This window comes from Microtus pennsylvanicus, chromosome 1 (genome assembly GCF_037038515.1).
Source record: "Microtus pennsylvanicus isolate mMicPen1 chromosome 1, mMicPen1.hap1, whole genome shotgun sequence".
In the NCBI taxonomy this organism is placed as follows: domain Eukaryota; kingdom Metazoa; phylum Chordata; class Mammalia; order Rodentia; family Cricetidae; genus Microtus; species Microtus pennsylvanicus.
Window position 1 is genome coordinate 62,045,664 of NC_134579.1, and position 23,666 is coordinate 62,069,329.

General features: G+C 36.9%; 1 protein-coding gene across 1 annotated transcript in view; it reads right to left on the minus strand.

Annotated features, from left to right (window-relative positions):
- Positions 1-4,998: 4,998 nt before the first annotated feature.
- Fyttd1 (forty-two-three domain containing 1) overlaps positions 4,999-23,666 on the minus strand; it is a 33,521-nt gene continuing 14,853 nt past the window's right edge. Inside the window, exons 3-9 of the mRNA XM_075966289.1 lie at positions 19,732-19,880; positions 15,947-16,059; positions 13,671-13,767; positions 13,215-13,276; positions 11,066-11,140; positions 10,076-10,202; positions 4,999-7,362 (exon numbers count right to left, since the gene is read on the minus strand). Coding sequence (XP_075822404.1) covers positions 7,264-7,362; positions 10,076-10,202; positions 11,066-11,140; positions 13,215-13,276; positions 13,671-13,767; positions 15,947-16,059; positions 19,732-19,880 — 722 coding nt within the window. The 3' untranslated portion in view covers positions 4,999-7,263. The remainder of the gene's footprint in view (positions 7,363-10,075; positions 10,203-11,065; positions 11,141-13,214; positions 13,277-13,670; positions 13,768-15,946; positions 16,060-19,731; positions 19,881-23,666) is intronic.

The following is a 23,666-nucleotide window of genomic DNA, read 5'->3' on the forward strand; positions in this document are numbered from 1 at the left end:
GAAGGGCTGTCAGATAAAGTCTCTTTCCTAAAGAATTAATCTAACCTTATTGTGGAATCCAAGAAGGCCAGTTACAGAAAGACATGAAGAGGGGAGTATTATCTACCAGAGTTCACAGCAAAGAAAACTCTCACAAGAATGGTTCTGAACCACCGGGCGGTGGTGGTGCACGCCTTTAATCCCAGCACTCGGGAGGCAGAGGCGGATCTCTGTGAGTTCGAGACAAGCCTGGTCTACAGAGCTAGTTCCAGGACAGGCTACAAAGCCACAGAGAAACCCTGTCTCGAAAAACCAAAAAAACCAAAAAAAAAAAAAAGAATGGTTCTGAACCAAATCTCTAGAATTAGGAGGTAGATTGGAATGACAGAGGAAGCAAAATTCCATAATGGAAGATGAGTAAACACATATCAGGTATGATTTTGATGCATGTAAGAGCATTAAGACACAAAGGAGAAACTCCATTCCAGAACATTAAAAAAAAAAAAAGTGAGCTGTGAGAAGCTAGTCATCATTCAAGACCCAACTTCAGGAAAACCCAGACAAGTACTTTCCTGAGTTCTTAAACTTGAGAAGTTGTAAAAATGTTTCAATAATAAAGGTGCTCAGAGAACTGCTCTACGAACCTTTTATTTATTTATTTATTTTTTAAGAGTCCCAGTGTAACCAGGCTGGCCTTGGCCTTCTGAGTTCTCAGAATACAAAGCAAGTATATGATACTTGATACCAGGCCTGGCTCTTCACAACTAGTCCTTCAACAAATTATTAATGTCTATGAATGAGTCATTTCATGGTAATGTTTATCCAATGTAAGTATTTTCTGGTCTTTCTGAAACTTTGTTAGTCTTAAAGATACTAAGCTAGCCAGGCACGGCAGCACATGCTTGTAACGCAACCTCAACAACCTGAGAGGTTGAGGCAGGAGGATCCAGGGCAGTCTAGCTACAAAGGGATACCCGTCTTGGAAAAAGCACAAGATTAAGCTGGACTGGAAGATGGCTCATCACATACCCATGGCGGAAGGGAGAACTATTCTTTGACCTGTGTGTACCCACTCACACATCACACCCATAAACTCTATATAATCCTACCCTTGTCATGAATATATTCACATGAATACTGACACGTTGTTAGTAATATGGCCCTTTTCCTATGGACATGCCCACTCCACTGTGATCTCAGCATACTATGCTAATCATGAACTGACCAGATGTGTTGGGGCTAGTCTGTTTGACTTGAAGTCATTAGTAAATTAAACTTGATGCTACACAAATCTCCCATATCCCAGGGAGATATGGGAGGGCTGACCATACATACGAACAGTTAATAAGCCAGAGAAGTAGCTAGAAGATTATGTATTAACACCTAAGAGAATGTTGAGGGGAAAATTAGGATTTTTCAGAAAGTCTCTAGATATCTGGAGGCCAAAATGTACTAATTAATTAAAAAGTCTGAGGACATGGGGAGAAATGAGATGTTACACATACTATTATTGAAAAAATGTCTTCAAAGAAAGAAAAGACAGATGGATATGAGTCCCAGGAAGATGGCTCTGTGGGTAAATTCCTGGCTATATAAGCACGAACACCGAATTCAAATCTCTAGCATTCAGGTAAGGAAGCCAGGTGTAGCTGCATCTGAATTACAAGCCCAACTCTAAAGAGTGGAAACACATCTCTCAGGGTTGCTAGCTGCCAGTCTAGCTACAGGTTCAGAGAGAATGTATTTCCAGAGTGATGAAGCAGGACACTTGACATCTTCACCTGACCTCTGAGCACATACAGGCATACAAACATATATGAAAAAGATATTTTAAAATTATTTGAAAATGGCTAGTACAAAGAAAGGGGGAACAAGAACAGGGAGTTCAAGCCAGTCTGAGAGCCAGTGAGATTCTGCCTCAGTCAAGCAACTAATGAATGAAGGCAGAAAATTATTTGAGCACAGGAATTTAAATCCTGTATCAGACAACAGTGAGATGTTATCTCAAAAAATATGTAACTACATAAAAGATTTAAGTCATCAAGATTGCTCAGGGGCAAAGATGCTTACCACCAAACCTAATGACCTGAATTTGATCCCCAGAGGCTATGTGTTGGGAGCAAAGAACAGACTCCAGAAGGAAAGCTATCTTCTGACTTGCACGTGCTGATACATGTTCATGTGCAACAAACACATGCACATGTGAAAACATACATGCACAATATGTATAATTAAATCTGAACTGCAGTATTGGCTCACTGGTTAGAACTTGCTCTGGTGGAGAATTTGGGTTCGGTTCTAGCTCCCATATGGTGGCTCACAACTCTAGTTTCAGGGGTCCAATGTCCTCTTCTGACTATGGCAAGCACCAGGCATGCACATAGTACATACACACACACACACACACACACACACACACACACACACACAAACTTGGGAACACACAAACACAGCCTAAAAAAGTTTTAAGTTGTTAAAGGGTGTGAGATCATGAGGTTAAGAATTTTTGAGATGTGTAAAGACTTGGGGTTTCAACTATGAAATGCAAAATGTATAGAATTCTCTCAATCCTTATTCCCTCATTTTTTAAAAATGTGCATTGGTGTTTTGCCACAGAATTGGAGTTAGAGACAGTTCTGAGCTGCCATGTGGGTGCTGGGAATCAAATCCAAGTCCCTGGAAGAGCAGTCAGTGCTCTTTAACCACTGTACCATCTCTCCAGTCCCAACTTTTTTTTTAACAGTATTTATGTAGCCCAGGCTGGCTTCAAACTCTGATTTTGATTTTTCTGCCTCAGCTTCCTGAGTGCTAAGATTATAGACATACACTATCAAACCCTGCTCCTCAACCTCATAAAGTAGGTACTGTACTTTGGGTTATAAGAAATGGAATTTGTGGAGAGTTCATAACAACCTTAGTGAAGAATTAGGGAGTTGTAAAACGCTGTGATCCAAAGGGAACAGAAATTAACTACTGTATTCAACTACCACTCTAAGAAGCTACCAAAGAGGCAGTGGGAGTTACTCAGGAGTTGCCAGACTCTCCTTCCTGTTTATTTTATAAGCTAAAACTTAACTCATTCAATACTAGAGGCAAATTTCACTCCAACTTCAGTAACTTTGAAAAAGTCATTAGAAATTCATTGTGAGTACTCCAAAAGTTTAAAAACTTGGTGCATCACATCCTCTTTAAACTTAAGAAACTGATTTGGCGAATATTCAAAATGTTTGATCATTTGGTTTTTAGTTATGCTTTTCCTGAAACAGGTTTGGTTCTACCAGGCTTGGAGCTCACTATGCAGACTGGAACCTGCAGCAAGCTTACTGCCTCTTCCTCCCAAGTACTGGGAACACAGATGTGTGCCATCACACCTGCCTTTGTTATTGCTTCAATAAGGACTAATTGATTAAAAAATTATACAACGAAGTTTAATGTTATTTTCTTCTCATTAGAGGAAGTGGAAAAGGGAGAGGGGAGGCATTAATGGCCATATACATTAGGTAAATAGCTTCCTATTCATCTTTAGTATAGTAATATATACATTAGTATACCTCATGTGAGTATACTTAGAATTCTACAATTTCCAAGCAAATCTTTACATCTTAGTGGTCTACAGTATCCAAAATTCTTTTCACAAATGCTTGGTGTTTACTGAAATATCCACCTTGAAATGTCAAAGGGGCTGAAGAGAAGGTTAAGAGTATGCACTGTTCTTGAAGAGGATACAGGCTCCATTCCCACTATCTACACCAGCTGCTCACAGTCACTTCTAACTCCAGTTCAGGAGTTACACCCTCATCTGGCTTCCATAGGCACCAACACACACAGTGCATAAACATACATGCAGGCACTTACACAAATACCATTTTAAAAACCAGTCTTTAAGATGTGACAAAACCGGGTATTGTGGCATATACCTGAAAACTCAGTTCTCTGAAAGCTGAAGTGTATCAATGTGATACATGTGATGTATAGCCTGGAGAGGAAGGGGAACGAGGAGAGAGAGAAGGGGAGAGGGAGAGGAAGACAGACTGACTGTAACAACACCTCCACCCAAACCTCGAGCTCCAAACAGAACCACCATCTTCAACTAAGATTTTAATAGTGGCAAATTAGTGATCACAAATAAGTGGGAAAGGTCTATTAATCAGAAATGACCAAGTCCTTTTTTGCTTTAATATTGCTACATTTGTAATAAATGGAATTCTCTGTAGTGACAAATGAACTTTTTTCCAATCTCCTTAGTAAAATACTGCCAAAGTGCATATACTATGATTTACATTATAGACAGCAGTGTATTATATACACCTCTAACAAAACTAAACAAGAACTCTTGTATGGTTCTTAAATACAAGGTATTTTCTAATTTGATTACAGAGTGAAAAGTCTGTGTCTGTTTAAAGATACATGTCAGATTACAACACCAGTATTTCCTGTGTGTTGTTTTGAGATGGGGTCTGGAATTAACAATCTTCTTCCTGGTGTACACTGGAAACACTGGCCTTTCCCAATGACCTTCAGCAGTATCAGTATCAAAGTAATAAAGTAGGAATTATCAATGGAAGAGTAAATTTACCAAACATGCCACAAATGCTGAGATGGGGCTATTACTAATTCTTAGATATCTGGACAAGTGAAATACCACAAAACTAGTGTCTGTGTGGGAAGTAGTTTATTGTCCACTTAGAAGTGTAAGACATGAGGCTCAAACATGTCCGCTACATATAAGGTCTCAGGAAATGTTGTTTCTCACTTTGCTAAGACGTAAAAAAGGGGCTAAAGAAGATGGCCTCTAAAGGTTCGTCTCGTTTCGTGCTCTGCACTGTAAGCAATTTGATTATCTAATTTCTCAGATACCTTACACTGGAACCTCATGTTATCTATGCGTGAAATGGTCAAAAGGCAGAGTATAGATTTAACTTCAAATCCTAAAAGTCATAAATATAATAACTACAAAATGCTCTGGAACACAAACAATCTAAAAACCACAACTCGATCTTTATAGCTCAGAACAACTCGTGAAACCTGTTACATTTTATTTGTCAAAAATGAACAGCTTCAGAATAAATCTAATGTAACTTTTCCAAAAAACACCAAAAAGTACAGTGTAAAGCACCTCCTCATTAAATACAAACTTTCATTTTGTGATGCACTGCATCAATGTTTTGCATACACCTTGATGCAAAGGAAATTTTAAGTTGCACCCTGTTTAAATTAAAAAAAAAAAAGCTTTCGATAACTGAACAAGGATGACTACAACCACATTCCAAGAAAGGAAAGTTTCCTCCAACAAAGCATATTGTTTTGTTTATATACAACATAGCACTCATGAGTTTTAACTTAGTTGTATCAAAAGCAAAATTTACTTTGAAAGAAAATTAAATTACAGATGCATGAAAAGCAAACATTTACTATACCAAAGACACTGCTTTTCAATGTACTTAGTGTCAACATTTGGGCAATTTTTAATATGTTTCCAAAAACAGAATTACTAATACCTCTGTATAATATTTAAAACAACAAAAAACAAAGACTTTTATACCATATTTTCACAAATTGTCCCAAAGATACTGTTCATGCTCAGTTGTTTTTCCTTTGCTTGAAAATAAGCTACCAGCAAACCACTCTAAAATGTTTTGTTCCTGAACCAAATATAAATATTCATATTGGCAAAATGTTTTATAATGAGTCCTTGGCCTCAATGAAAAGCATCACAGCTAAGGAGAAACTAGAGTTTATTTTCAAATTCTGTGATTGGCTTCCAAAAATCCCTTATCAAGTAGAAGTACTAGCAAATAACAGACACTAAGGATCAGATTTAGATCTTTGGTATAAGCATGAAATTGTTGCTGATTTTCCCATGACTAGCATAAGCCAGTATGAAATTCTAAAGAGCATCAAAGACAATGAGGTCTAGGATGCATTGAAGGCAGGCAGGAAGCATAGTACTTTGTCTCGGTATTCAAAAGAAATGAACAGCAGAGATACTTAAACCACTCAGAGATTTAAAATCGTAGCAAAACAAAAGGTCAAGCTTCAAAATGACCACACTTGATAACCTGTAGCTGGAATATGTCACTGCATTTTGGCATTTTACTGTAATTTATGATGTACAATTATATGAGGACTCTCAACACTATTTTGGCACAGCCGACCTCCAGAGTAAGAGAACAACCCTTTCTCCCTAAAATGCCTGAACTCTGAGTGATACAAGAAACAGAATGACATGTACATGTACAGTTATGTATAACTTCATTATCTTTTTTTTCATTGTGACATGTGCAAGTAGATTTGTTTGGGGAGTTGTAAACTATTAACTTAACAAGCCTAAAGGCATTTAAAAACAACTTTTAAAATACGAAGCATAGGATTTTATGTCTAGTAAGTGTACTGTCAAAATATCCAAGGATTCAACTCATCTTAAAAAATAAAATTCTTGTAAGCATTTTTAGAAGAATTCTATGGACACTAGACTCAAGACGACACTAAATCCAAACAGTATAACTATAACTCAGGTTTTTTTTTTTTAAATCACTTTCAATCCTTCGATCTGCTACTGCCTTTCACTTCTTCTTCAAAAAATTTTTACTAGAGACAAACTATCAGGGTTTGTGTTGGGCATCTCCTGCAAGGCCCTGCCAGATAACTTTGTAAATAAGCATTTCCAGCCCTGACACATTGTGATCTGAGACTAATCCTGAGAGCCACATTCTTACTAAAAGTTCAATACTAAATGTTTAGAACTCAGGGGTTTAAGCTAACAATAACTTAAAAATGAGCCAAATTCTAAATATTTCCACAATTCTTTAAGAGCTAAAACTGAAATTCTCATAGAATTTAAAACACCACCAATGACAGAAAGGCGACTGTTTATTACCCCAGCACATTAGTGAGAAGTTACAGCAACACAGGGGTGTAATCTTATTTCTGAAGTTTAAGATTAACCATGGCAAAGTCTAAAAACTGGACAAAAGTGATGAGATCCTAAATATCACGCTCATAAAAATAATCGACTTCTAGCTTTCTTCTGCTTCACGAGGAATCTAAGAAGTCAGTAGAGAATTGCTTTGTTTGGGCCAACCATGAAATCTTTAAGAACAGATAGGTATATCCCCTGTTATTCTTCCAGGGCATTATTTATACATTTAAAAAAAAACCTTCAAAAATAAAGTTATTTAGGCTTGTGAATATTCTGAAGTAAAGTTTCTTGAACTTCTCTGATGAACTCTTCAAGCGATTCAACTTTCCAAACAGTCAACACTTAAGAGTTCCTTTGACGTGGATCTATCCCACAGTTACAAATCGGCTTCCTCCTTTGTTGAATGTGAGAGTGGCTCTTTGCTCTTTCAGTATCCCAAATCGTTCATTCAAAGTCATCCCTGTCTATAGAAAAGGAGGGAAAAATTAACTTAACTGAAAAAAAAACATTTCCTTTATATGTGATTTAAAAATTAAAAATTAATGGTAACTAGTAATAGCAATACGTAACATCTTGAATTGTTGTGTATGATTGAGTTGCGCATCAGAAGCTCTAGAACTTTAAACTAGGCGGTCCAAGGATCCTCATCTTCCCATCACTATAATGTTTACGTTACTATTACATAAACACATACACACTACCACTATTACTACTGTCTGTAACAGACATCCAAGATACCACTATGTGAATTAATTTGGGGCTCTGCAAACAGTGTTACAAATTCCAGTGATGCCTTTGGTAAAGGGTTACTTCAGCTGGTGTTGGAATACATCTTTGATTCTAGCACTCAGGAAGCAAAGGTAGGTGGACCTATGAAGGCTAGTCAAGGATATACAGTTAGACTCTGTCTCAAAAAACAAAAGCAGCAAACAACAAAAAAGTTCTTTTACCCAGAAATGGTGGTCTACTAATATCCCAAGAGGCTGAGGCAGAAAGAAAACCATGTAAAAGACAGCTTGGACTACAGTATGAGACTGTGATTTAAAAAAATAACAGAACCACTGTTATTTCGACTTCTGAGTATTTCAAAAATTTTTAACTGAGTGCCCTACAAAAATTCAAATAAGGGGGCTGGAGAGATGTCTCAGAGGGTAAGAGCACTGGCAGTGCTCTTCCAGAGGTCCCGAGTTCAATTCCCAGCAACCACATGGTGGCTCACAACCATCTGTAATGAGACCTGGTGATTTCCTTGCCAGCAGTACATTGTGTGCTTAATAAATAAATATATCTTTTTTAAAAATTCAAATAAAACTCTGGCTTGATGAACAACAAAGTGTTTCCAAACATAAAAGAAATTAAGAACAGGATCAAAATAAAAGAGTATATTCATCTCTTTTTTTTTTCCACATTTAGTATCAGCGGTTGTACAAAGGACTTTGTCTATGTTCAACGTGCACTTTCTCATTAAACAAAACCAAATTTATCCCTCATACTTCTAACTTTAAATACCAGAACCTCATTTTTAGTAAACTGTTTTCCAAAGCAGTGTATGATGATATTCAACAAAAATTCATGGTAAAAATTCTCAGCAAATTAGTAAGATGGGAGCTCCCTTGATTTGATAAATAGAATCCACAGTAAACTTAAAGCCAACAGTAATATATAAATAAATATATTAAACTTAAGAAGTATTTTCTTCAAGAGTTTGAAAGGAAAAACTAGAGGCAGGTAAGCTGTAATTCCCAGCACCTGACAGAGAAAGGAAAAGGAGTGTCAGCAGGAGACCTGAAAACAGCTATAGAAGAGAGTGGGGTGTTTTCAGAGCAAAGAGTGAGAAGGCCCCAAGTATCAGGGCAAGCATGGTTGGGATTGGTCAGTACCTGAAGAAAAAGAAAGGGAAAAAGGCAAAGTTATATTTTTGAGTTCAAACTCAGAAAAGTGGGCAAGCTTAGCTGAGCGGTATTGTAACCAACTGCTAACAGTATTATACACATGGTTAAACTTTTAATGCTTTTCCTCAGGCTTTGGAACATGGCAAGCATACTAGTCTTACTATGCCTATTTAACACTGTAGTACATGTGCTAGCCGTTATAATAAAACAAGAAAAATAGTTTAAATACTGGAAAAGAATTTAGAGAATGAACAAGTGTGTGTGTGTGTGTCTGTGTGTCTGTCTGTGTGTGTGTGTGTGTGTGTGTGTGTGTATATATATATATATATATATATATATATATATATAAAACTAAAGACTCCACAGACTATGAAGTTTAGTGATTTTTTTAAAAAAAAGCAGTTAACTAACCAAGGTGTTTTTATTTTTATCTTTTAAAAGATTTATTTATGTATTTTACATTTGTGGGTACTTTGTTTGCATGTATGTATGCACAACAAAAGAGGGCATTGGATCCCATTATAAATGGCTGTAAGAAACCATGTGGGTACTGAGAATTGAAGTCAGGACCTATATAGTAGAGCAGTCAGTGAGTCATCGCTCTAGCCCCCTGAAGTTCAGTCTATGTATGTTGTCAAGGATGACAACAATACACAAACTGTTAAACACAGTGAGATTTCACTTTATACTCATTTGTCCTATACTAAAAGTGACAGAAGATAACACATATTGACGGGAATATGGAGAAGTTTAGAAACCCCATATGTGCTGTGGGAATATAAAAGAATCTCTCTCTGTGAAACAGCTTGGTAGTTCCTAAAGTTTAAATGTGGACTTAGCATACAGTCTACCACAAGAAATACACCAAATATATACTGGCATTCACCAAAAGAAAAAGAAAAAAATACGCCAACATAAAAACTGACAAAACGGAATTATTTATAGTAGCCAAAGAACACAGAAACTTCCAACTAATTAAAAAATATACAATGTGACATGTACATGTGATGAACACCATTCAAATAATAAAAGAAAATGCTAATATGGAAGAAACTTTAAATAAACCATGGAAATGAAAGAATCAGTAACAAGATCATATATTACAAGACCCAATTTAAGTGAAATGTCAAAGCAGGCAATCTATGAGACAAAAAGCAGGTTAGTGGTTGCCTAGGCATTGGGGAAGGTGTTAGGTCACCCTGTTTAACTTGCTATAAAATATTTCTGGTTATCAGAAAGCTGTCAGTGAGTGGTCCAAAGAAACACAGGAAAAATTTTTTTTTACCTGTTTTCCCACACTATTTATATCAAACTGTAGAGGGACACCTTTAGGAACTTTCTTAACATCGGACTGCTCTCTTTTTGTCAAGAATGAGGGTACAGCAGTACGAGTTAATCGTGGTTTCTGAGCTCTAGCAGAGGAAAAAAAGGTTTCAGTTAGTTTACCAGTTAAAAGTACTCATAATTTCTTTACACATGTTCAGGTAAATTACAGGTATTACATTATGCTCTCAAACACTAAAAATAAAGTGCTGGCTCTTGATGGACTACTCTACCAAAAACTGGTCATAGAATACTTTTTCAAGTACAACTGTATTTTTGAAAAAGATTATTTATTATGTATATACTGTTCTGACTGCATGAATGTCTGTCTGCAGGCCAGAAGAGGGCACCAGATCTTAATATGGATGGTTGTGAGTCACCATGTGGTTGCTGGGAATTGAACTCAGGACCTCTGAAAGAGCAGAGAGCGCTCATAACCACTGAGCCATCTTTCCAATCCCATAACTCCATTTTTAACCCCCCCCCCCTTTATGTGTATGAGTGTTTGCCTCCATGCCTACATATGCACCACATGCATGCAGTGACCATGAAGCTAAGGAGAGGGTGTTGGAGCCTCTGGGATTCAAGTTATAGATGGTTGTGATCTGTGTTATGGGTGCTGGGAAGTGAACTCAAGATACTATGCAAGAATAGTAGGTTAAGTCAGGTAGTCATGGCGCACGCCTTTAATCTCAGCACTCCAGAGGTAACTTTGAAACCACTAAAGTATCTAAACCTGGCCTTAAAATTCATGGCAATCCTCCTGCCTTAGCCTCTCAAGTATTAGGACTAAAGGCCTTGTTAGGGTCACAAATATTTTCTATCCTCGCATCTCATTTCATCTTCATTTAGACAGTATACTCTGAGCACAAATCCAATACTTTTTATTTTCCTTTTACAAACCAACAGGTTACAATTTCTGAAGGAAAAAAAAAGGAAGAAAAAGACTTACACTGGACACTGTACTGCTCCAGGGTTGTCAATGGATACAGTCAAAATTCCTCCATTTGTGGTGGAAGTACGCCATCTAGGTTTGAAATTTTTTCTTAAAATGGAAGCTTATAAATCTTACAGTGCATCCCACTGACCAATATTCGTTCTGCCTCTCTGCCCATCTTAGTGTGCCAACGTTCTACTACCAAGATAAACTCTCAGCTCTAAACCATACATTTTCATAGTAGCCATTCATTTTTTAGACTAAAGACACCCACACGCACACATACAGATGCTGAACCCCATCAGGATCTACTTAATGCACCAACATCTTAGGTGTAAGAACTGCAAACCTGAATTTGTTAGATTTTTTTTTTAATATAACGAACACACAGTTGTTTAAAAAAAAAAATTAAATGCGAGAAGCATCTAATGAAACCAAGCAGCCTCTCATCCCAGGCTCTTGCTCACCATTTCTAAACTAGAGGTAGAATTTCTGACACTTCTTATTTTCACTGTCTGCTGGCTACTTTTAGTTCATTAAACAAGATGTTTACGTAAAAAGATCTTCCTAGACAAACAAAACAAAATACTTCCCAAGCTGGAACAAGACCATCAGCTTCCCTGCTTACTTCTATTTTCATGGCTGTATTATTATTTTACTTTTCATTGTAATTTAAAACTCCAGTTCTTCCAGAAGCGCCTAACTTCTCTGTCTGCTTGTGTGGAGGTTTAAAACCCTCACTACTTCTTTCCACCCTTTCTCCCACCTTGTATTTCCAACTCCTCCTCACCATCACTGGGTCTTGCTATGTAGTCTAGGCTAGTCTTGAACTTGGAATCTTCCTGTGCCACTTTTCTAAACACTGGATTCCAGGGGAATGCCACAATAATGCCGCTCTACCTCTATATTTATTTATATTATCTAAAATCTGGCACACTTCCATTATATTTTTCCCAAATCAACAATCTTTTATCTGTGTTTTACTCTCAAAGCTCAAAACAGATAAATAATGCCAGGCAGCCCGGCACACCCTGTAATCCCAGTACCACCCAGGTGGAGACAGAAAGATAAGAAGCTCAAGGCTAAAGTCAGCAGCACACTGGATGTGAAGCAGAGTCCCACGAGATCTTCTCCCAGCATAAACAGTCTATAACATCACTAATACATAAATGTTCACTGAAAAAGCACAATGATTATTATTTTCTCCTGTAGTATTTGGTTCATGTCTCCTGTGCTAACGGTTACTGCCAGCATCAGGTTCAAATAATTTCTTACAGTCACTCTACTTATCTGGACCATGACCACCTTTACACCTTTTTTTTTTCAACAAAATGTAACTGCTGTTTTATTAAAATAAAAAAAATTAATTCCAATTTCAGGGGCTAGAGAGATGGCTCAGTGGTTATGAGCACTGGCTGTTTTGCTAGAGGATCTGGGTTTAATTCCCAGCACCCACATGGCAGCTCACAACTGTCAACTTCAGTTCTAGGGGATCTGGTGCACACAAAAACATACATGCAGGCAAAACACAAATGCAATTAAAATAAGCAATCCTCAAAAAAATGAATATTCTAAATTCTGATAACTCTGATGGTGGAATCAGAACTATACAAGCATACACTATACTTGGGAAGAGTAATGGACAGAAACTGACTTTTAAAAGACTTTCACAGGGTGGCAAGGAGAAAAAATCCTACTGTATTTTTATGTGTTATAAATTTTCTAAAAGCTCTATGGGATTCTATTCTAGTCATTTCTTAAACAGATTCATTTGTATAAAAGAAGGTACAGAGGAAGAGAGAGAGAGAGAGAGAGAGAGAGAGAGAGAGAGAGAGAGAGAGAGAGAGAGAGAGAGAGAGAGAGAGAGAATGAGAATGAAGGAGAAATGGAGGGAGGGAAGATGGAAAATCTACACCATTTAAACCGGATAAATAGTGAAGAATTAGTTTAGTAACTAGTACTAAACAGGCATCTGAAACCTGAATCAACTGGAGACTAAAGTGCTTCAGTGATTATCTAGCACATGTGAGATCCTGGGTTCTATTTACCTAATGCAGGAAGAATTTCATTTTGTGTTTCATTAATTTCTTACACATGGGAACAAAGGGCAATCTTATGAGTTTAGAAACAATATATTAAAAAAATAAAACAAGGTGAAACTTACTGACGAGTTCTCTTGGCTACAACATCATCTAGCAGCTGTTCTGTGTTCAACTGGGCCTGAACCTAAAAGGAAAATAAAAACAACAAAACCCCAGCAGTTCTCATAGAAAGCAGGATTAAAGCCAATCGGCTATCACGCACTGTAACTTTACAACCCAGGTTTAAGATAAGCATGGGTCCATGAAGGGCCTGTACCATGTTAGCTATACATACTTTTGGGGTCCATGGATTAGAACAAGTTTATTAGTAAATAAGCAAGTTAAATTATTAGAAGATGCCACTACACACGCAAGAGAAAGGCAGGGAATAGAAAAAAAAACATGTATTAACAGAAAGAACTAATCTAATGTCTTGCTTTTCACACTAAAACCTACTCTCCCTCTCAACAACAGGCCATGCCTATGATTATTAAGGATCCACTGTGAGTAAAGGAAGCACAAGCAGGGCTTGTCAATACCTTTAGGCCTCTTCTGAAAAGAAAAGTTGCCTGACGAGTATCTTTCTGATGACTTAGTTTATTTCCGCTCCTGGTAAAATTAGCTGGAATGGTATTTCTGTAAAAAAAAACAAAAACAAAAACCATGTATAAGTAATCTCGGCCACTTTGCTTTCAAATACCTTGAGAAAAAAATAAGCAAAAAATTAAACTCATAAGCTTAAAATCTGATGAGCAAGTAATATATACTCCAATTTGTTTTTTTATTTATACAAAGTCACTAAATTTGATTTATAAATATCTCGCTCTGCAGTATATCACACAACTTGGTTTTGAACTAATCTATATCTCAAATATTCTCCTCTCTAATTTTACTCACAACTTCTGAAGACATTTACAAAATTACATTTTAGTGCTATTATTTAATATCCCTAAATTTGTTCTTTAAATTACAATTTACAAGATTAGTTCAAAGAAAACCATACCTAGATACACTCAGAGCCAATCTGAAAACCACAAATACGGACTTGTGACTGGAGAGAGGGCTCAACAGTTAAGAGCACTGGGTGCTCTTTCCAAGGGACCTGGGTTCGATTCCCAGCACTCACATAATTGGCTCACAACTTTGTTAATTCTAGTTCCAGGGAATCTGGAATCCTTTTCTGACCTCTGTGGGCACTGCAAACATGTGATGTACAGATACACGTGGAAGCAAAACACCATACATACAAAACAAAAATAAATATTTTTTTAAAAAAAGATTTGGAGCCTGGTGGTGGTGGAACACGTCTTTAATCCCTGCACTCACACCCAGGAGGCAGAGTCCTGCAGATCTCTGTGAGTTCAAGGCCAACCTATTCTACAAAGTTGAGCTATAGGACAGCCAGGATTACAAAGAGAAACCCTTGTCTCAAAAAATCAAACAAAACAACAAAAGATTTGGAAAAACCATCTCTATTGCTTTTGCTTTCTTCCTTATCTTCATTCAGAACCCTTTGTTAACACCAATGACATGGGCAGGGACAGAACTAAGGGGTGGAGCATTTGCCTAGCATATCTGAGGCCTTGGGTCAATCCTCCTACGGCAAGGGAAAACAAACACGAATCTATAAAACCTACAGGTATATATGTATATGAATGCATAATAGCCATGCTTTTTGATCCAGCAAGATGCCTCAGCAGGAAAATAAACTTGCTGTGCAAACTTGACAACTTGAGTTTAATCCCAAACTCACTTAAGGCAAAAGGCAAAAAACCAACTCCTCAAAACTGCCCTCTAACATAATGCTATGTGGCATACACACTTAATAAATAACACAGTTTTCAAGTTACACTTCTACTTTTTAATTTTCATACATGGAACAACACAATTATATTTGACTTGGTTTTTACCACTTTAATATGAAAAAAAACCCAAAATTTTATAATTACCTACTACATAATCAAGTACTTAAAAGGTTACCTAAATCTCACTTCCAACCTCCAGAGTTTCAAATGCAAAAATTTTTTAGCTAGCATAATTAACACATAAACCTCATATAAATGACAGATCCTTATTTGCAAAGAACCCCCTTTCACAAAAGATACCCTATCAAATGACTTCCAAAAACGATCATTAGGCAAAACTGCAATTTGATTACTGTATATATAGAAAGACTTCAATCCAAGTTGAAGTCTTTATCATAAATTGTATTCTATGAGAGATAAATAACAGCACTTGATATTCAAATAGTAAAGTAACTTCACAGATTATCAGCTGCCTTTCTGATTACTTCAATTATTTTTCTTTTAACTCTTTTCAAGACAGGGTTTTTCTGTAGTTTTAGAGCCTGTCCTGAAACTAGCTCTTATAGACCAGGCTGGCCTTGAACTCACAGAGATCCACCTGCCTCTGCCTCCCAAATGATGGAAACCGTATCTGGTTTTAAGTGCTGCTTGGGTCAAACCAAAGTTTAATGCATGGTAGGGATACACCCTAGCAACTGAGCTACATCCCTGCTAGAGTATCTTATCACAGCAACAGAAGAGTAACTAAGACACAGTCCATGAACTTGGGACCCAAACTGTAGAAAAAGGAGAAAGTGAGTGGAGCACAGTACTTACCCATCAGTTTCATGTCTGTGGACACTGTCACCAACCTGTTCTTGTTGCCATACCCTTCCTGCCACAATGAACTACAACCTAAAAGAAACCCTTCCATCCTTAAGCTGTTTTCGTCAGATATCATGGCACAGCAACACGACAAGGAAATAACACAGAGACTTTCTGATAATCCATTCTTCTATTTGAGTACTTACTTTCTGTTTAACTGGTTAGGTCTCTTGAGAACTGCAACTGGTTTCCTTTGTACTTCATTTTGTCTCAGAAGACTTGTCTTTCTTTTTAATGTTGGAAAGTATCGTTCTATATTCTGTTGGAAGGTAAGACAACTGTGTTAATCAGATTGCCATCTGTGATATAACTTACTACAATAGAAACATTTTTTTTGTGGTTATTTTTTGTTTTTCGAGACAGGGTTTCTATATGGCCCTAGTTGTCCTGGAACTTGCTATGTAGACCAGGCTGGCCTTGGACTCACAGAAACCCAACTGCCTTTTCCCCAAGTATTGAGATTACTAACATTATCTAATGTGCAGTAACAGAACCCTAGAACTATTTTAATACAATAGGGAAATGGAAAAACTAAGATAATTTGAATTTTTTAAATGACTGACAAGATGGACAATCATATTACACTTAATACAGAAATACCTAAGCTACTGGGTGAGAAGGTGAACTGGTGATGGAGAAATGTTACTCTAACACTCAAGAAAAGAATCCAAGGCACACTGAGAAAGTTCTTAGGTCACTGGGGGAAGTGTGATAACCCTACCCCCACCTTTTTCTGATTTCTGGCCATGAGATGACATCTTGCTGTACTACAGTCTCCTGCTATGACCTATTTCACCAGAGACCCAAAGCTATGTGCTCTGCCCCTCCTTGACTCAGAGCAAAACAATCCACAAGCCCCAAAAAGTAAGGCCAAAATAAACCTTACTCTTTAATTAGTTCAACTATTTTACTACAATACTAAAACACTGACTTTCTGTAAAGGAATAAAGGCCAACCGAAACAAGTACGTGAAAATGATATCATACTAACAATGAAAGTAGAGTGTAACTGATTGGGGGTGGAATTTAATAAAAATCAAACACATGAAATGTCTTTTTTTCCCACATATGTAAATTATATCCATCATAATCCTAATTCAATTTTCCATATTTCTATGAAGATGTATCCAAACTTCTTAACTATATGGACCATTTCTTATACATTATCTGCATTTTCCTATTGCTTTAAGCATGAGAAGTTAAACAGTATTTAAATATTTTCTTTAATATTTAACCTGGATTTATTTCATTTCTTTCTTTCTTTCTCTCTTTTTTAGACAAGGTCTCTCTACATTTTCCTGGCTTTCCTGCACCCACCATGTAACTCACAGAGATCCACATGTCTATGCCTCCTAGTGCTGATATTCAAGGTATATACTATCACACGCAGTTTGTTTTCTCCTGAGACAGAGTTATACTATGTAGCTAGCCTCAGTTTTACAATTCTCCAACTTCCATCTTTTAAATGTTAGGATTATGATGCAATCACAGTTGGCTCCATTTTTGTTTTAAACAGATCTTTACTTACTTGTGTGTGGTATGCATGCGTGTGGATGCACATATATTCATGCAGATGTGTGTGTGGACAGAGGTTGACCTCAAATCTTCTTCAATAGCTTTCCGCTTTATTTTTTGAGAAAGAACCTCACTGATTATGGAACTCACTCATTCCAAGTAGACTGACTGGGTGGCCAGTAAGTCCCAGGAAATCTGCCTGTCACCATCTCTCCAGCTCTCAAATTACAGGTTGTTATATGTGGATTGAACTAAGGTTCACATGCTTACACAGCAAGTGCCATCACCCCAGCACCCCTTCATTGGTGCTTAGAGATTATTTAGAAAAGGAAATGTAGAACAAGGAAAAAGACTATCAATAACATAAAAAGCCCACAAGATCAGAAAGATCATGCCTATTTCAAGCATTTTTCTTAATTATGCATATTGTGTCTAAGTGTGGGTATGTACATATGCATGCAGGTGCCTGTAGAGGCCAGAAGAAGCTGCTGAAGCCCCTGGAGTGGGAGTTACATGTGATGATAACCTTCCTGACATAAGTGCTGGGAACTAAACTACAGAGCATCAAGAGAAGCATATTTTCGTATCCCAGGAACAATCTCTCTAGCCCCTATTCCAAGCTTCTTTATTTTATCTTAAGTCATAAGACCAAAGACCATTTTATAGATAAATGTGAAGGGCTCATTTATGAAATATAATTTTTCAGTACCTGGCATGTTATAATTGTTTAAGTTAATTTTTAAGCTTACTTATGCCAGGTATGGTGGTGCAGTCCTATAATCCAAGCCTCCCTTGGAAGAAAAGGTAGGAGAGATCAAGTTGTTCAAGTCATCTTTGACTAAACAGTTCAACTCTTTCCCCTCCTCAAAAACAGGAGACAGAAACTAAGTTTACTAAATGTATATATGGATTTTCCTTGTCATTGATTCGTAAATAGAGCAGAACAACTATTTATACAGAATATTGTAATAGGAATTACAAGTAACTGAAGGATAACAAAGTACACAGGAGAATGGGCATATTTTATATGCAAATACTATACTGACTTTGAGCTATGTGAAGATCTCGTTATTAAAGAAATGTCCTGGAACCAATTCCCACAGATATGGAGGAACAACTGTATTTGAGCATGAGGTATATTTATGAATGGCAAAGATTTTTATTTAGCTATTAAAATGTTTATGTATAAAGTCCCAAAGTACTTCATCTAAAAAAATAAAAATAAATCTGGGAATGATAGCACATACCTTTAATTCTAGCACTTGGGAAGCAGAGGCAGGCCAATCTTTGTGAGTCTGGTTTACATACTGAATTCCAGTACAGCTAGGGCTTCATAAAAGAGACTCTGTCCCCAAAATAAATAAACTGCATTAAATATAAAAATCAGAAGAGCATGGGCTTGAAGGAACATGACTGTAATTCCAGCATCTGGGAGGTTGAGGCAGAGTCCAAGACAAGCCTTGGCTATATGAGATCTTATTCAAAAAGATAAATTAAAAATCAAGGCTGGGGGGTACTGGAGAAATGGCTCAGGGATTAAAAACATTGGCTTCTCTTCCAGAGAATCAGGGTTAGATTCCCAGCAGCTCACAGCTGTCTGTAACTCCAGTTCCAGGAGATCAAGCACATTCAAACCAATGTACATAAAGTTAAATAAATTTTTAAAAATTAAAAAAAAAATCAAGGCTAGGGATACAGTTCAGTATAGTATAGTGGCTGTCTAGCTCTGAATTTAATCTCCACTGTCCAAAGAATAAATAAGAATCTAAATTCTGAGGCTGATGAGATGGTCTCGCAGCCGTGGAACCCTTATAGCCAACAGTTTATTCCTAAATGGTGAAGGAAAGCCCAAAAGTTGTCCTCCAACCTCACACATGCATCCTAGTACATATGTACCCGCACGCGCGCGCACACACACACAATATTATTTTCTTAAAAATTAAATGGGGGGAAGGGATAGAGAGAGGGAGGACTCAGGAAATAACAGGACTTACTGTTCTTGCAGAAGCCCTGAATTTAGTTCCAAGCATCCATGACAGGTGGCTTACAACCTGTAATTCCAGCTCCAGGGATCTGATACCTCTACCTCCAAGGTCACCTGCACACTCACTCACTCTCACACACACACAAATAAAATCCTTAAAAATTTTTTTTTGCAAGAATCAAAAGACTCTATCTAAAGCTTATTCATAAAAACATTAGTATAGCCAGGTGTGGTGCATTTAAGAAGCAGAGGTAGAGAGACCATCTGTGAGTTCAAGGCCAGCCAATGGTCTACATAGTAAGTTTTGTAGGCCAGAAAGGGCTACAGAATGAGATTTTGTCTTAAAATTCACTAATAATAAGTACGTGACACTCACCCACACATATAAATAAAGGAAAACGGTGTCTCGCACAGCATCAAGCCATCACCCTACCTTGTCACTCAGAGGTGGACGATTCATAGGACTAATTCCTTTTCGAATTCCAGTTGCTTTCCTAGCTGCAAGGCCAGTGATAACTCCATAAGGACGTCTCTTTCCAGGCAAAACTCTTCCTCTACGGCTCACACTTGCTTTACCAAAACCTACAGAAAGAAAAAATTTAGGAATGCAACTGCAAAGTTGATCAGATATTTTACTTCTGAAACATGTATATGTGGTGATGGGGATCAAATTCACAGCCTTATGTGTGCTATGCAAACACTCTACTACTGAGATACACTCCAACCCTTAATATTAACTTCTCAATAGGACAATCTAAACCAATTTGTGTAATACAGTGGTTACTAATTTATTTGTTTTTGAAACAGGGTCTCACTACATAGTTCTGTCTGGACTTGAAAATGCTAGGAAGATGGGGTTAGCCTTGACTTCACAACAATCTTCCTGCTTTTGCCTCCCAAATTAGGATTATAGATGTGTGACATGCTCAATAGTGGCCACTAACTATATGTGGCTAGTGAATATACCTTAACTAGTCTGAACTGAGACAGTAGACAGTGTTTCATTAATGATTTTGTATTTTATGCTAAAATGGAATATACTGAATATGCTTGACTAAATCAGGTCCCTTGGTACATGGTTCGAATTTTATTTCTATTAGTGTTGAAATACACTAGAGTCCCCAGCTCATCTTCCATTTACTAAGTTACAATTTGGCTTCTTTACTCTTAGCCTTACTCTATCCAAACTGCTTTCGCTGAAATCTTCATCAGAGCCAATGAATTTATTTTAAACTCTGTGGCACGTAACATTACTGAGTTTGCTTTTCTGTTAAGTATCTATCTATCTATCTATCTATCTATCTATCTATCTATCTATACACACACACTTTTTTCTTTTTAAAAAAAATGATTTATTTATTATTACTTTATGTGCATTGGTATTTTATGAGGATGTCAAATCCCCTGGAGTTAGTTACCGGCAGTTGTAAGCTGCCATGTGGGTGCTGGAAACTGAACCCAGGTTCTCAGTAAGAACTGCCAGTGCTTTTAACCGCTGAACCATCTCTCGAGCCCCTATATGCTTTTTTCTAATGATAAAAAAAATACCCATTCTATACATATATAAGATTATTAAAGAACAAAATAGTCTAAATAGAAAAAACTTGCTATAGATATTCTAAAAACATAGTTTTAGTTTCAACTACATTTAAGTTAACTCAAAAAGTATTGTCACATGTATTACCACTATTTTGTTAGCTAAGTAGCCAACAGGTGCGCTCAATCAACTTTTCACATCAACTAAACTCATATCCTTGTGTAATATTTTACAGGCTACATTAATACTATACCATGAATACTATTCCACTTTTTAAAATCTTTTTATTGTATTACTCTTAAATATGCTACACTCAATCTAACCAATTTAGTCATCATCTGGGTTATGTTTTGTCTTCCTGAGACAGGGTCTCAGGTAATTTATTATATAACAGGATGATCTTCAACTTTCATTTCGGTTACTTCTAACATTTCTACATACATCCATCCTTAACATATTTCTTTTACTTATATTACAAAAAAATCCCAAATGAATGAATTTACTTGTATTTCTAGAAACATACAGTATAATTCCCTTTTCTGTATTAACTTTTAAGCATTTCTATCTGTGAAAAATGTTGTGCATAGTATATTTGTTTTTTAAAGATTTATTTATGTTTTATGCACATATGTAAGCATACATATACACATGCGTATAGTGACTACGGAAGTCAGAAGAAGGATGTCCGAGCCCCTGGAAGTAGAGTTACAGATGGCTGTAAGCCACCATGTGGGTGCCAGGAACTGAACCAGGTTCTCTGCAAGAGCAGCCAATGCTCTTAACCACTCACCAATCTCTCTAGCCCTAGGATATCCCAATATCACTAAATTCCCTTGTGTGATTCAGTTTTTGTTTTCATCTTTAGTATTTGTTTTTTAGGTTTGGAGCAACTAGCCAAAATCTTAGCCCATTTTTCATCTGTATTATTTAGTATGGGGGGATTATACTTCATCTGATGATTTCATTACCAATGAGAATAACCTGTATCTCTGGTTTCTAACTATCTATATTCTTTCATTATGAATTGCCAATGAAGCAAATTTCTGTGATGTAAGTGATGTCTTTCAGGATTTTAAGAAGGAAACTGGCCAGTGGCACACACTTTTAAGCCCAGCACCATGAATCAGAAGCAGGTAGATCTCTGTGAGTTCCAGGACAGCCAGAGCTATGTTGAGAAGCCCTGTCTCAAGAAAAAGTCAAGTAAGAGGGGAGTTTTATTTACATTTATTTATAGTTAACTGTAAGCATCTTTACTGAACTTTACTATCCACGAACATGGTATATATTTCCACTATACAGATATTTTTGTGTCACCAGGCTAAGTGAAATTCTTTTTTGCACATTTCTTTATCTTACTTACCACTAGATATTCTATAAACGTTATCAATCACATAAAAGATTCATTTCTACTAATAATTTTCACACTGTCATTCATGGCATAATAAAAAGTTATTAAGGTTTTAATTACTACTACTTTCTGTGCTGAGGATTAAACCCAGAGAGTCTCACATGCATGCACGGCCAGTGTCCTATCATAAAGTTATTAATTACTACTTCCTTTCTTTTTTGGTGGTGGGGATTCAGGATCTTACATATGCTAGACAAGTGTTCTACCACTGAGTCACATCCCAAGTCCTTTTCCTTCTTGTTGTTTGATGTTTTACTCTTTTTTTTTAAATATTTATTTGTTATGTATACAATATTCTATCTGTGTGTATGCCTGCAGGCCAGAAGAGGACACCAGACCTTATTACAGATGGTTGTGAGCCACCATGTGGTTGCTGGGAATTGAACTCAGGACCTTTGGAAGAGCAGACAATGCTCTTAACCACTGAGCCATCTCTCCAGCCCTGATGTTTTACTCTTTTGGCTCCCAAAATAAATCCTCATGGAGGTTAATTAGTAGTTATGAATGCCTTGTCTTAGTTTGGCTTGTTTGTCAGCGTTCCTTAACTTAAATTACCCTGACTACCTTTAGCCTCTGGGCTTTTTCCTTTCCTTTCTTACTTCTGTATATCTTACTAGGCTAGCCCCTAGTGTCCGCCTCTCCTTGTTCTTTTGCTCCTCTCTTCCAAGATTTCTCCTGTTTATATTCTCTGCCTGCCAGTCCCATATATTTTTGCTCCTGCCTTGCTATTGGCCGTTCAACTCTTTATTAGGCCATCAGGTGTTCTAGACAGGCAAAGAATCACAGCTTCACAGAATTAAACAAATACAGCATAAACAAAGCAATACATCTTTACTTCATTAAACAAATGTTCACAGCATAAACAAAAGTAACACACCTTAAAATAGTATTCCCCAACAACAGTTCCCTCAAATAGTCTTCCTTTGCTTTCATGTCCATATGTATGTTTGTGTGTGTGTATATATATATACACACACACATACACATATGCACTAGATTCTGCATATGAGAGAAAATAGAGTCTTTTCTCTGGAGACTTTTCTTTTCCCCTGGGTACTAGAGCTTGAACCTAGAATCTTATAAATACTATGCACCAGCTCTATCACTGAGCTAGCTATACTTTTAGCCCCAAATTCTGTAATTTTAACATAGAGATTTGTAGGTGACAATTATGTCATCTCCAAACAATACCTTTTTCTCACTTCCAACAATAACACCTCAACTTTTTAAAATTTCCTAATGCAACAGCCAGAAATTTTCAGAGAATTAGCTAAGTAACACTGTGATGGTGGGCAGGCTCATCTTAATTATGGGTTTTAGAGGCAAAATTCTTTAGGATGACACCTGCAACAGGGTTTACAACAAAAGTCTCACTGTAAAAACTAAGATTAAAATCATTTTCTTAGCCAGGTGGTGGTGGCAC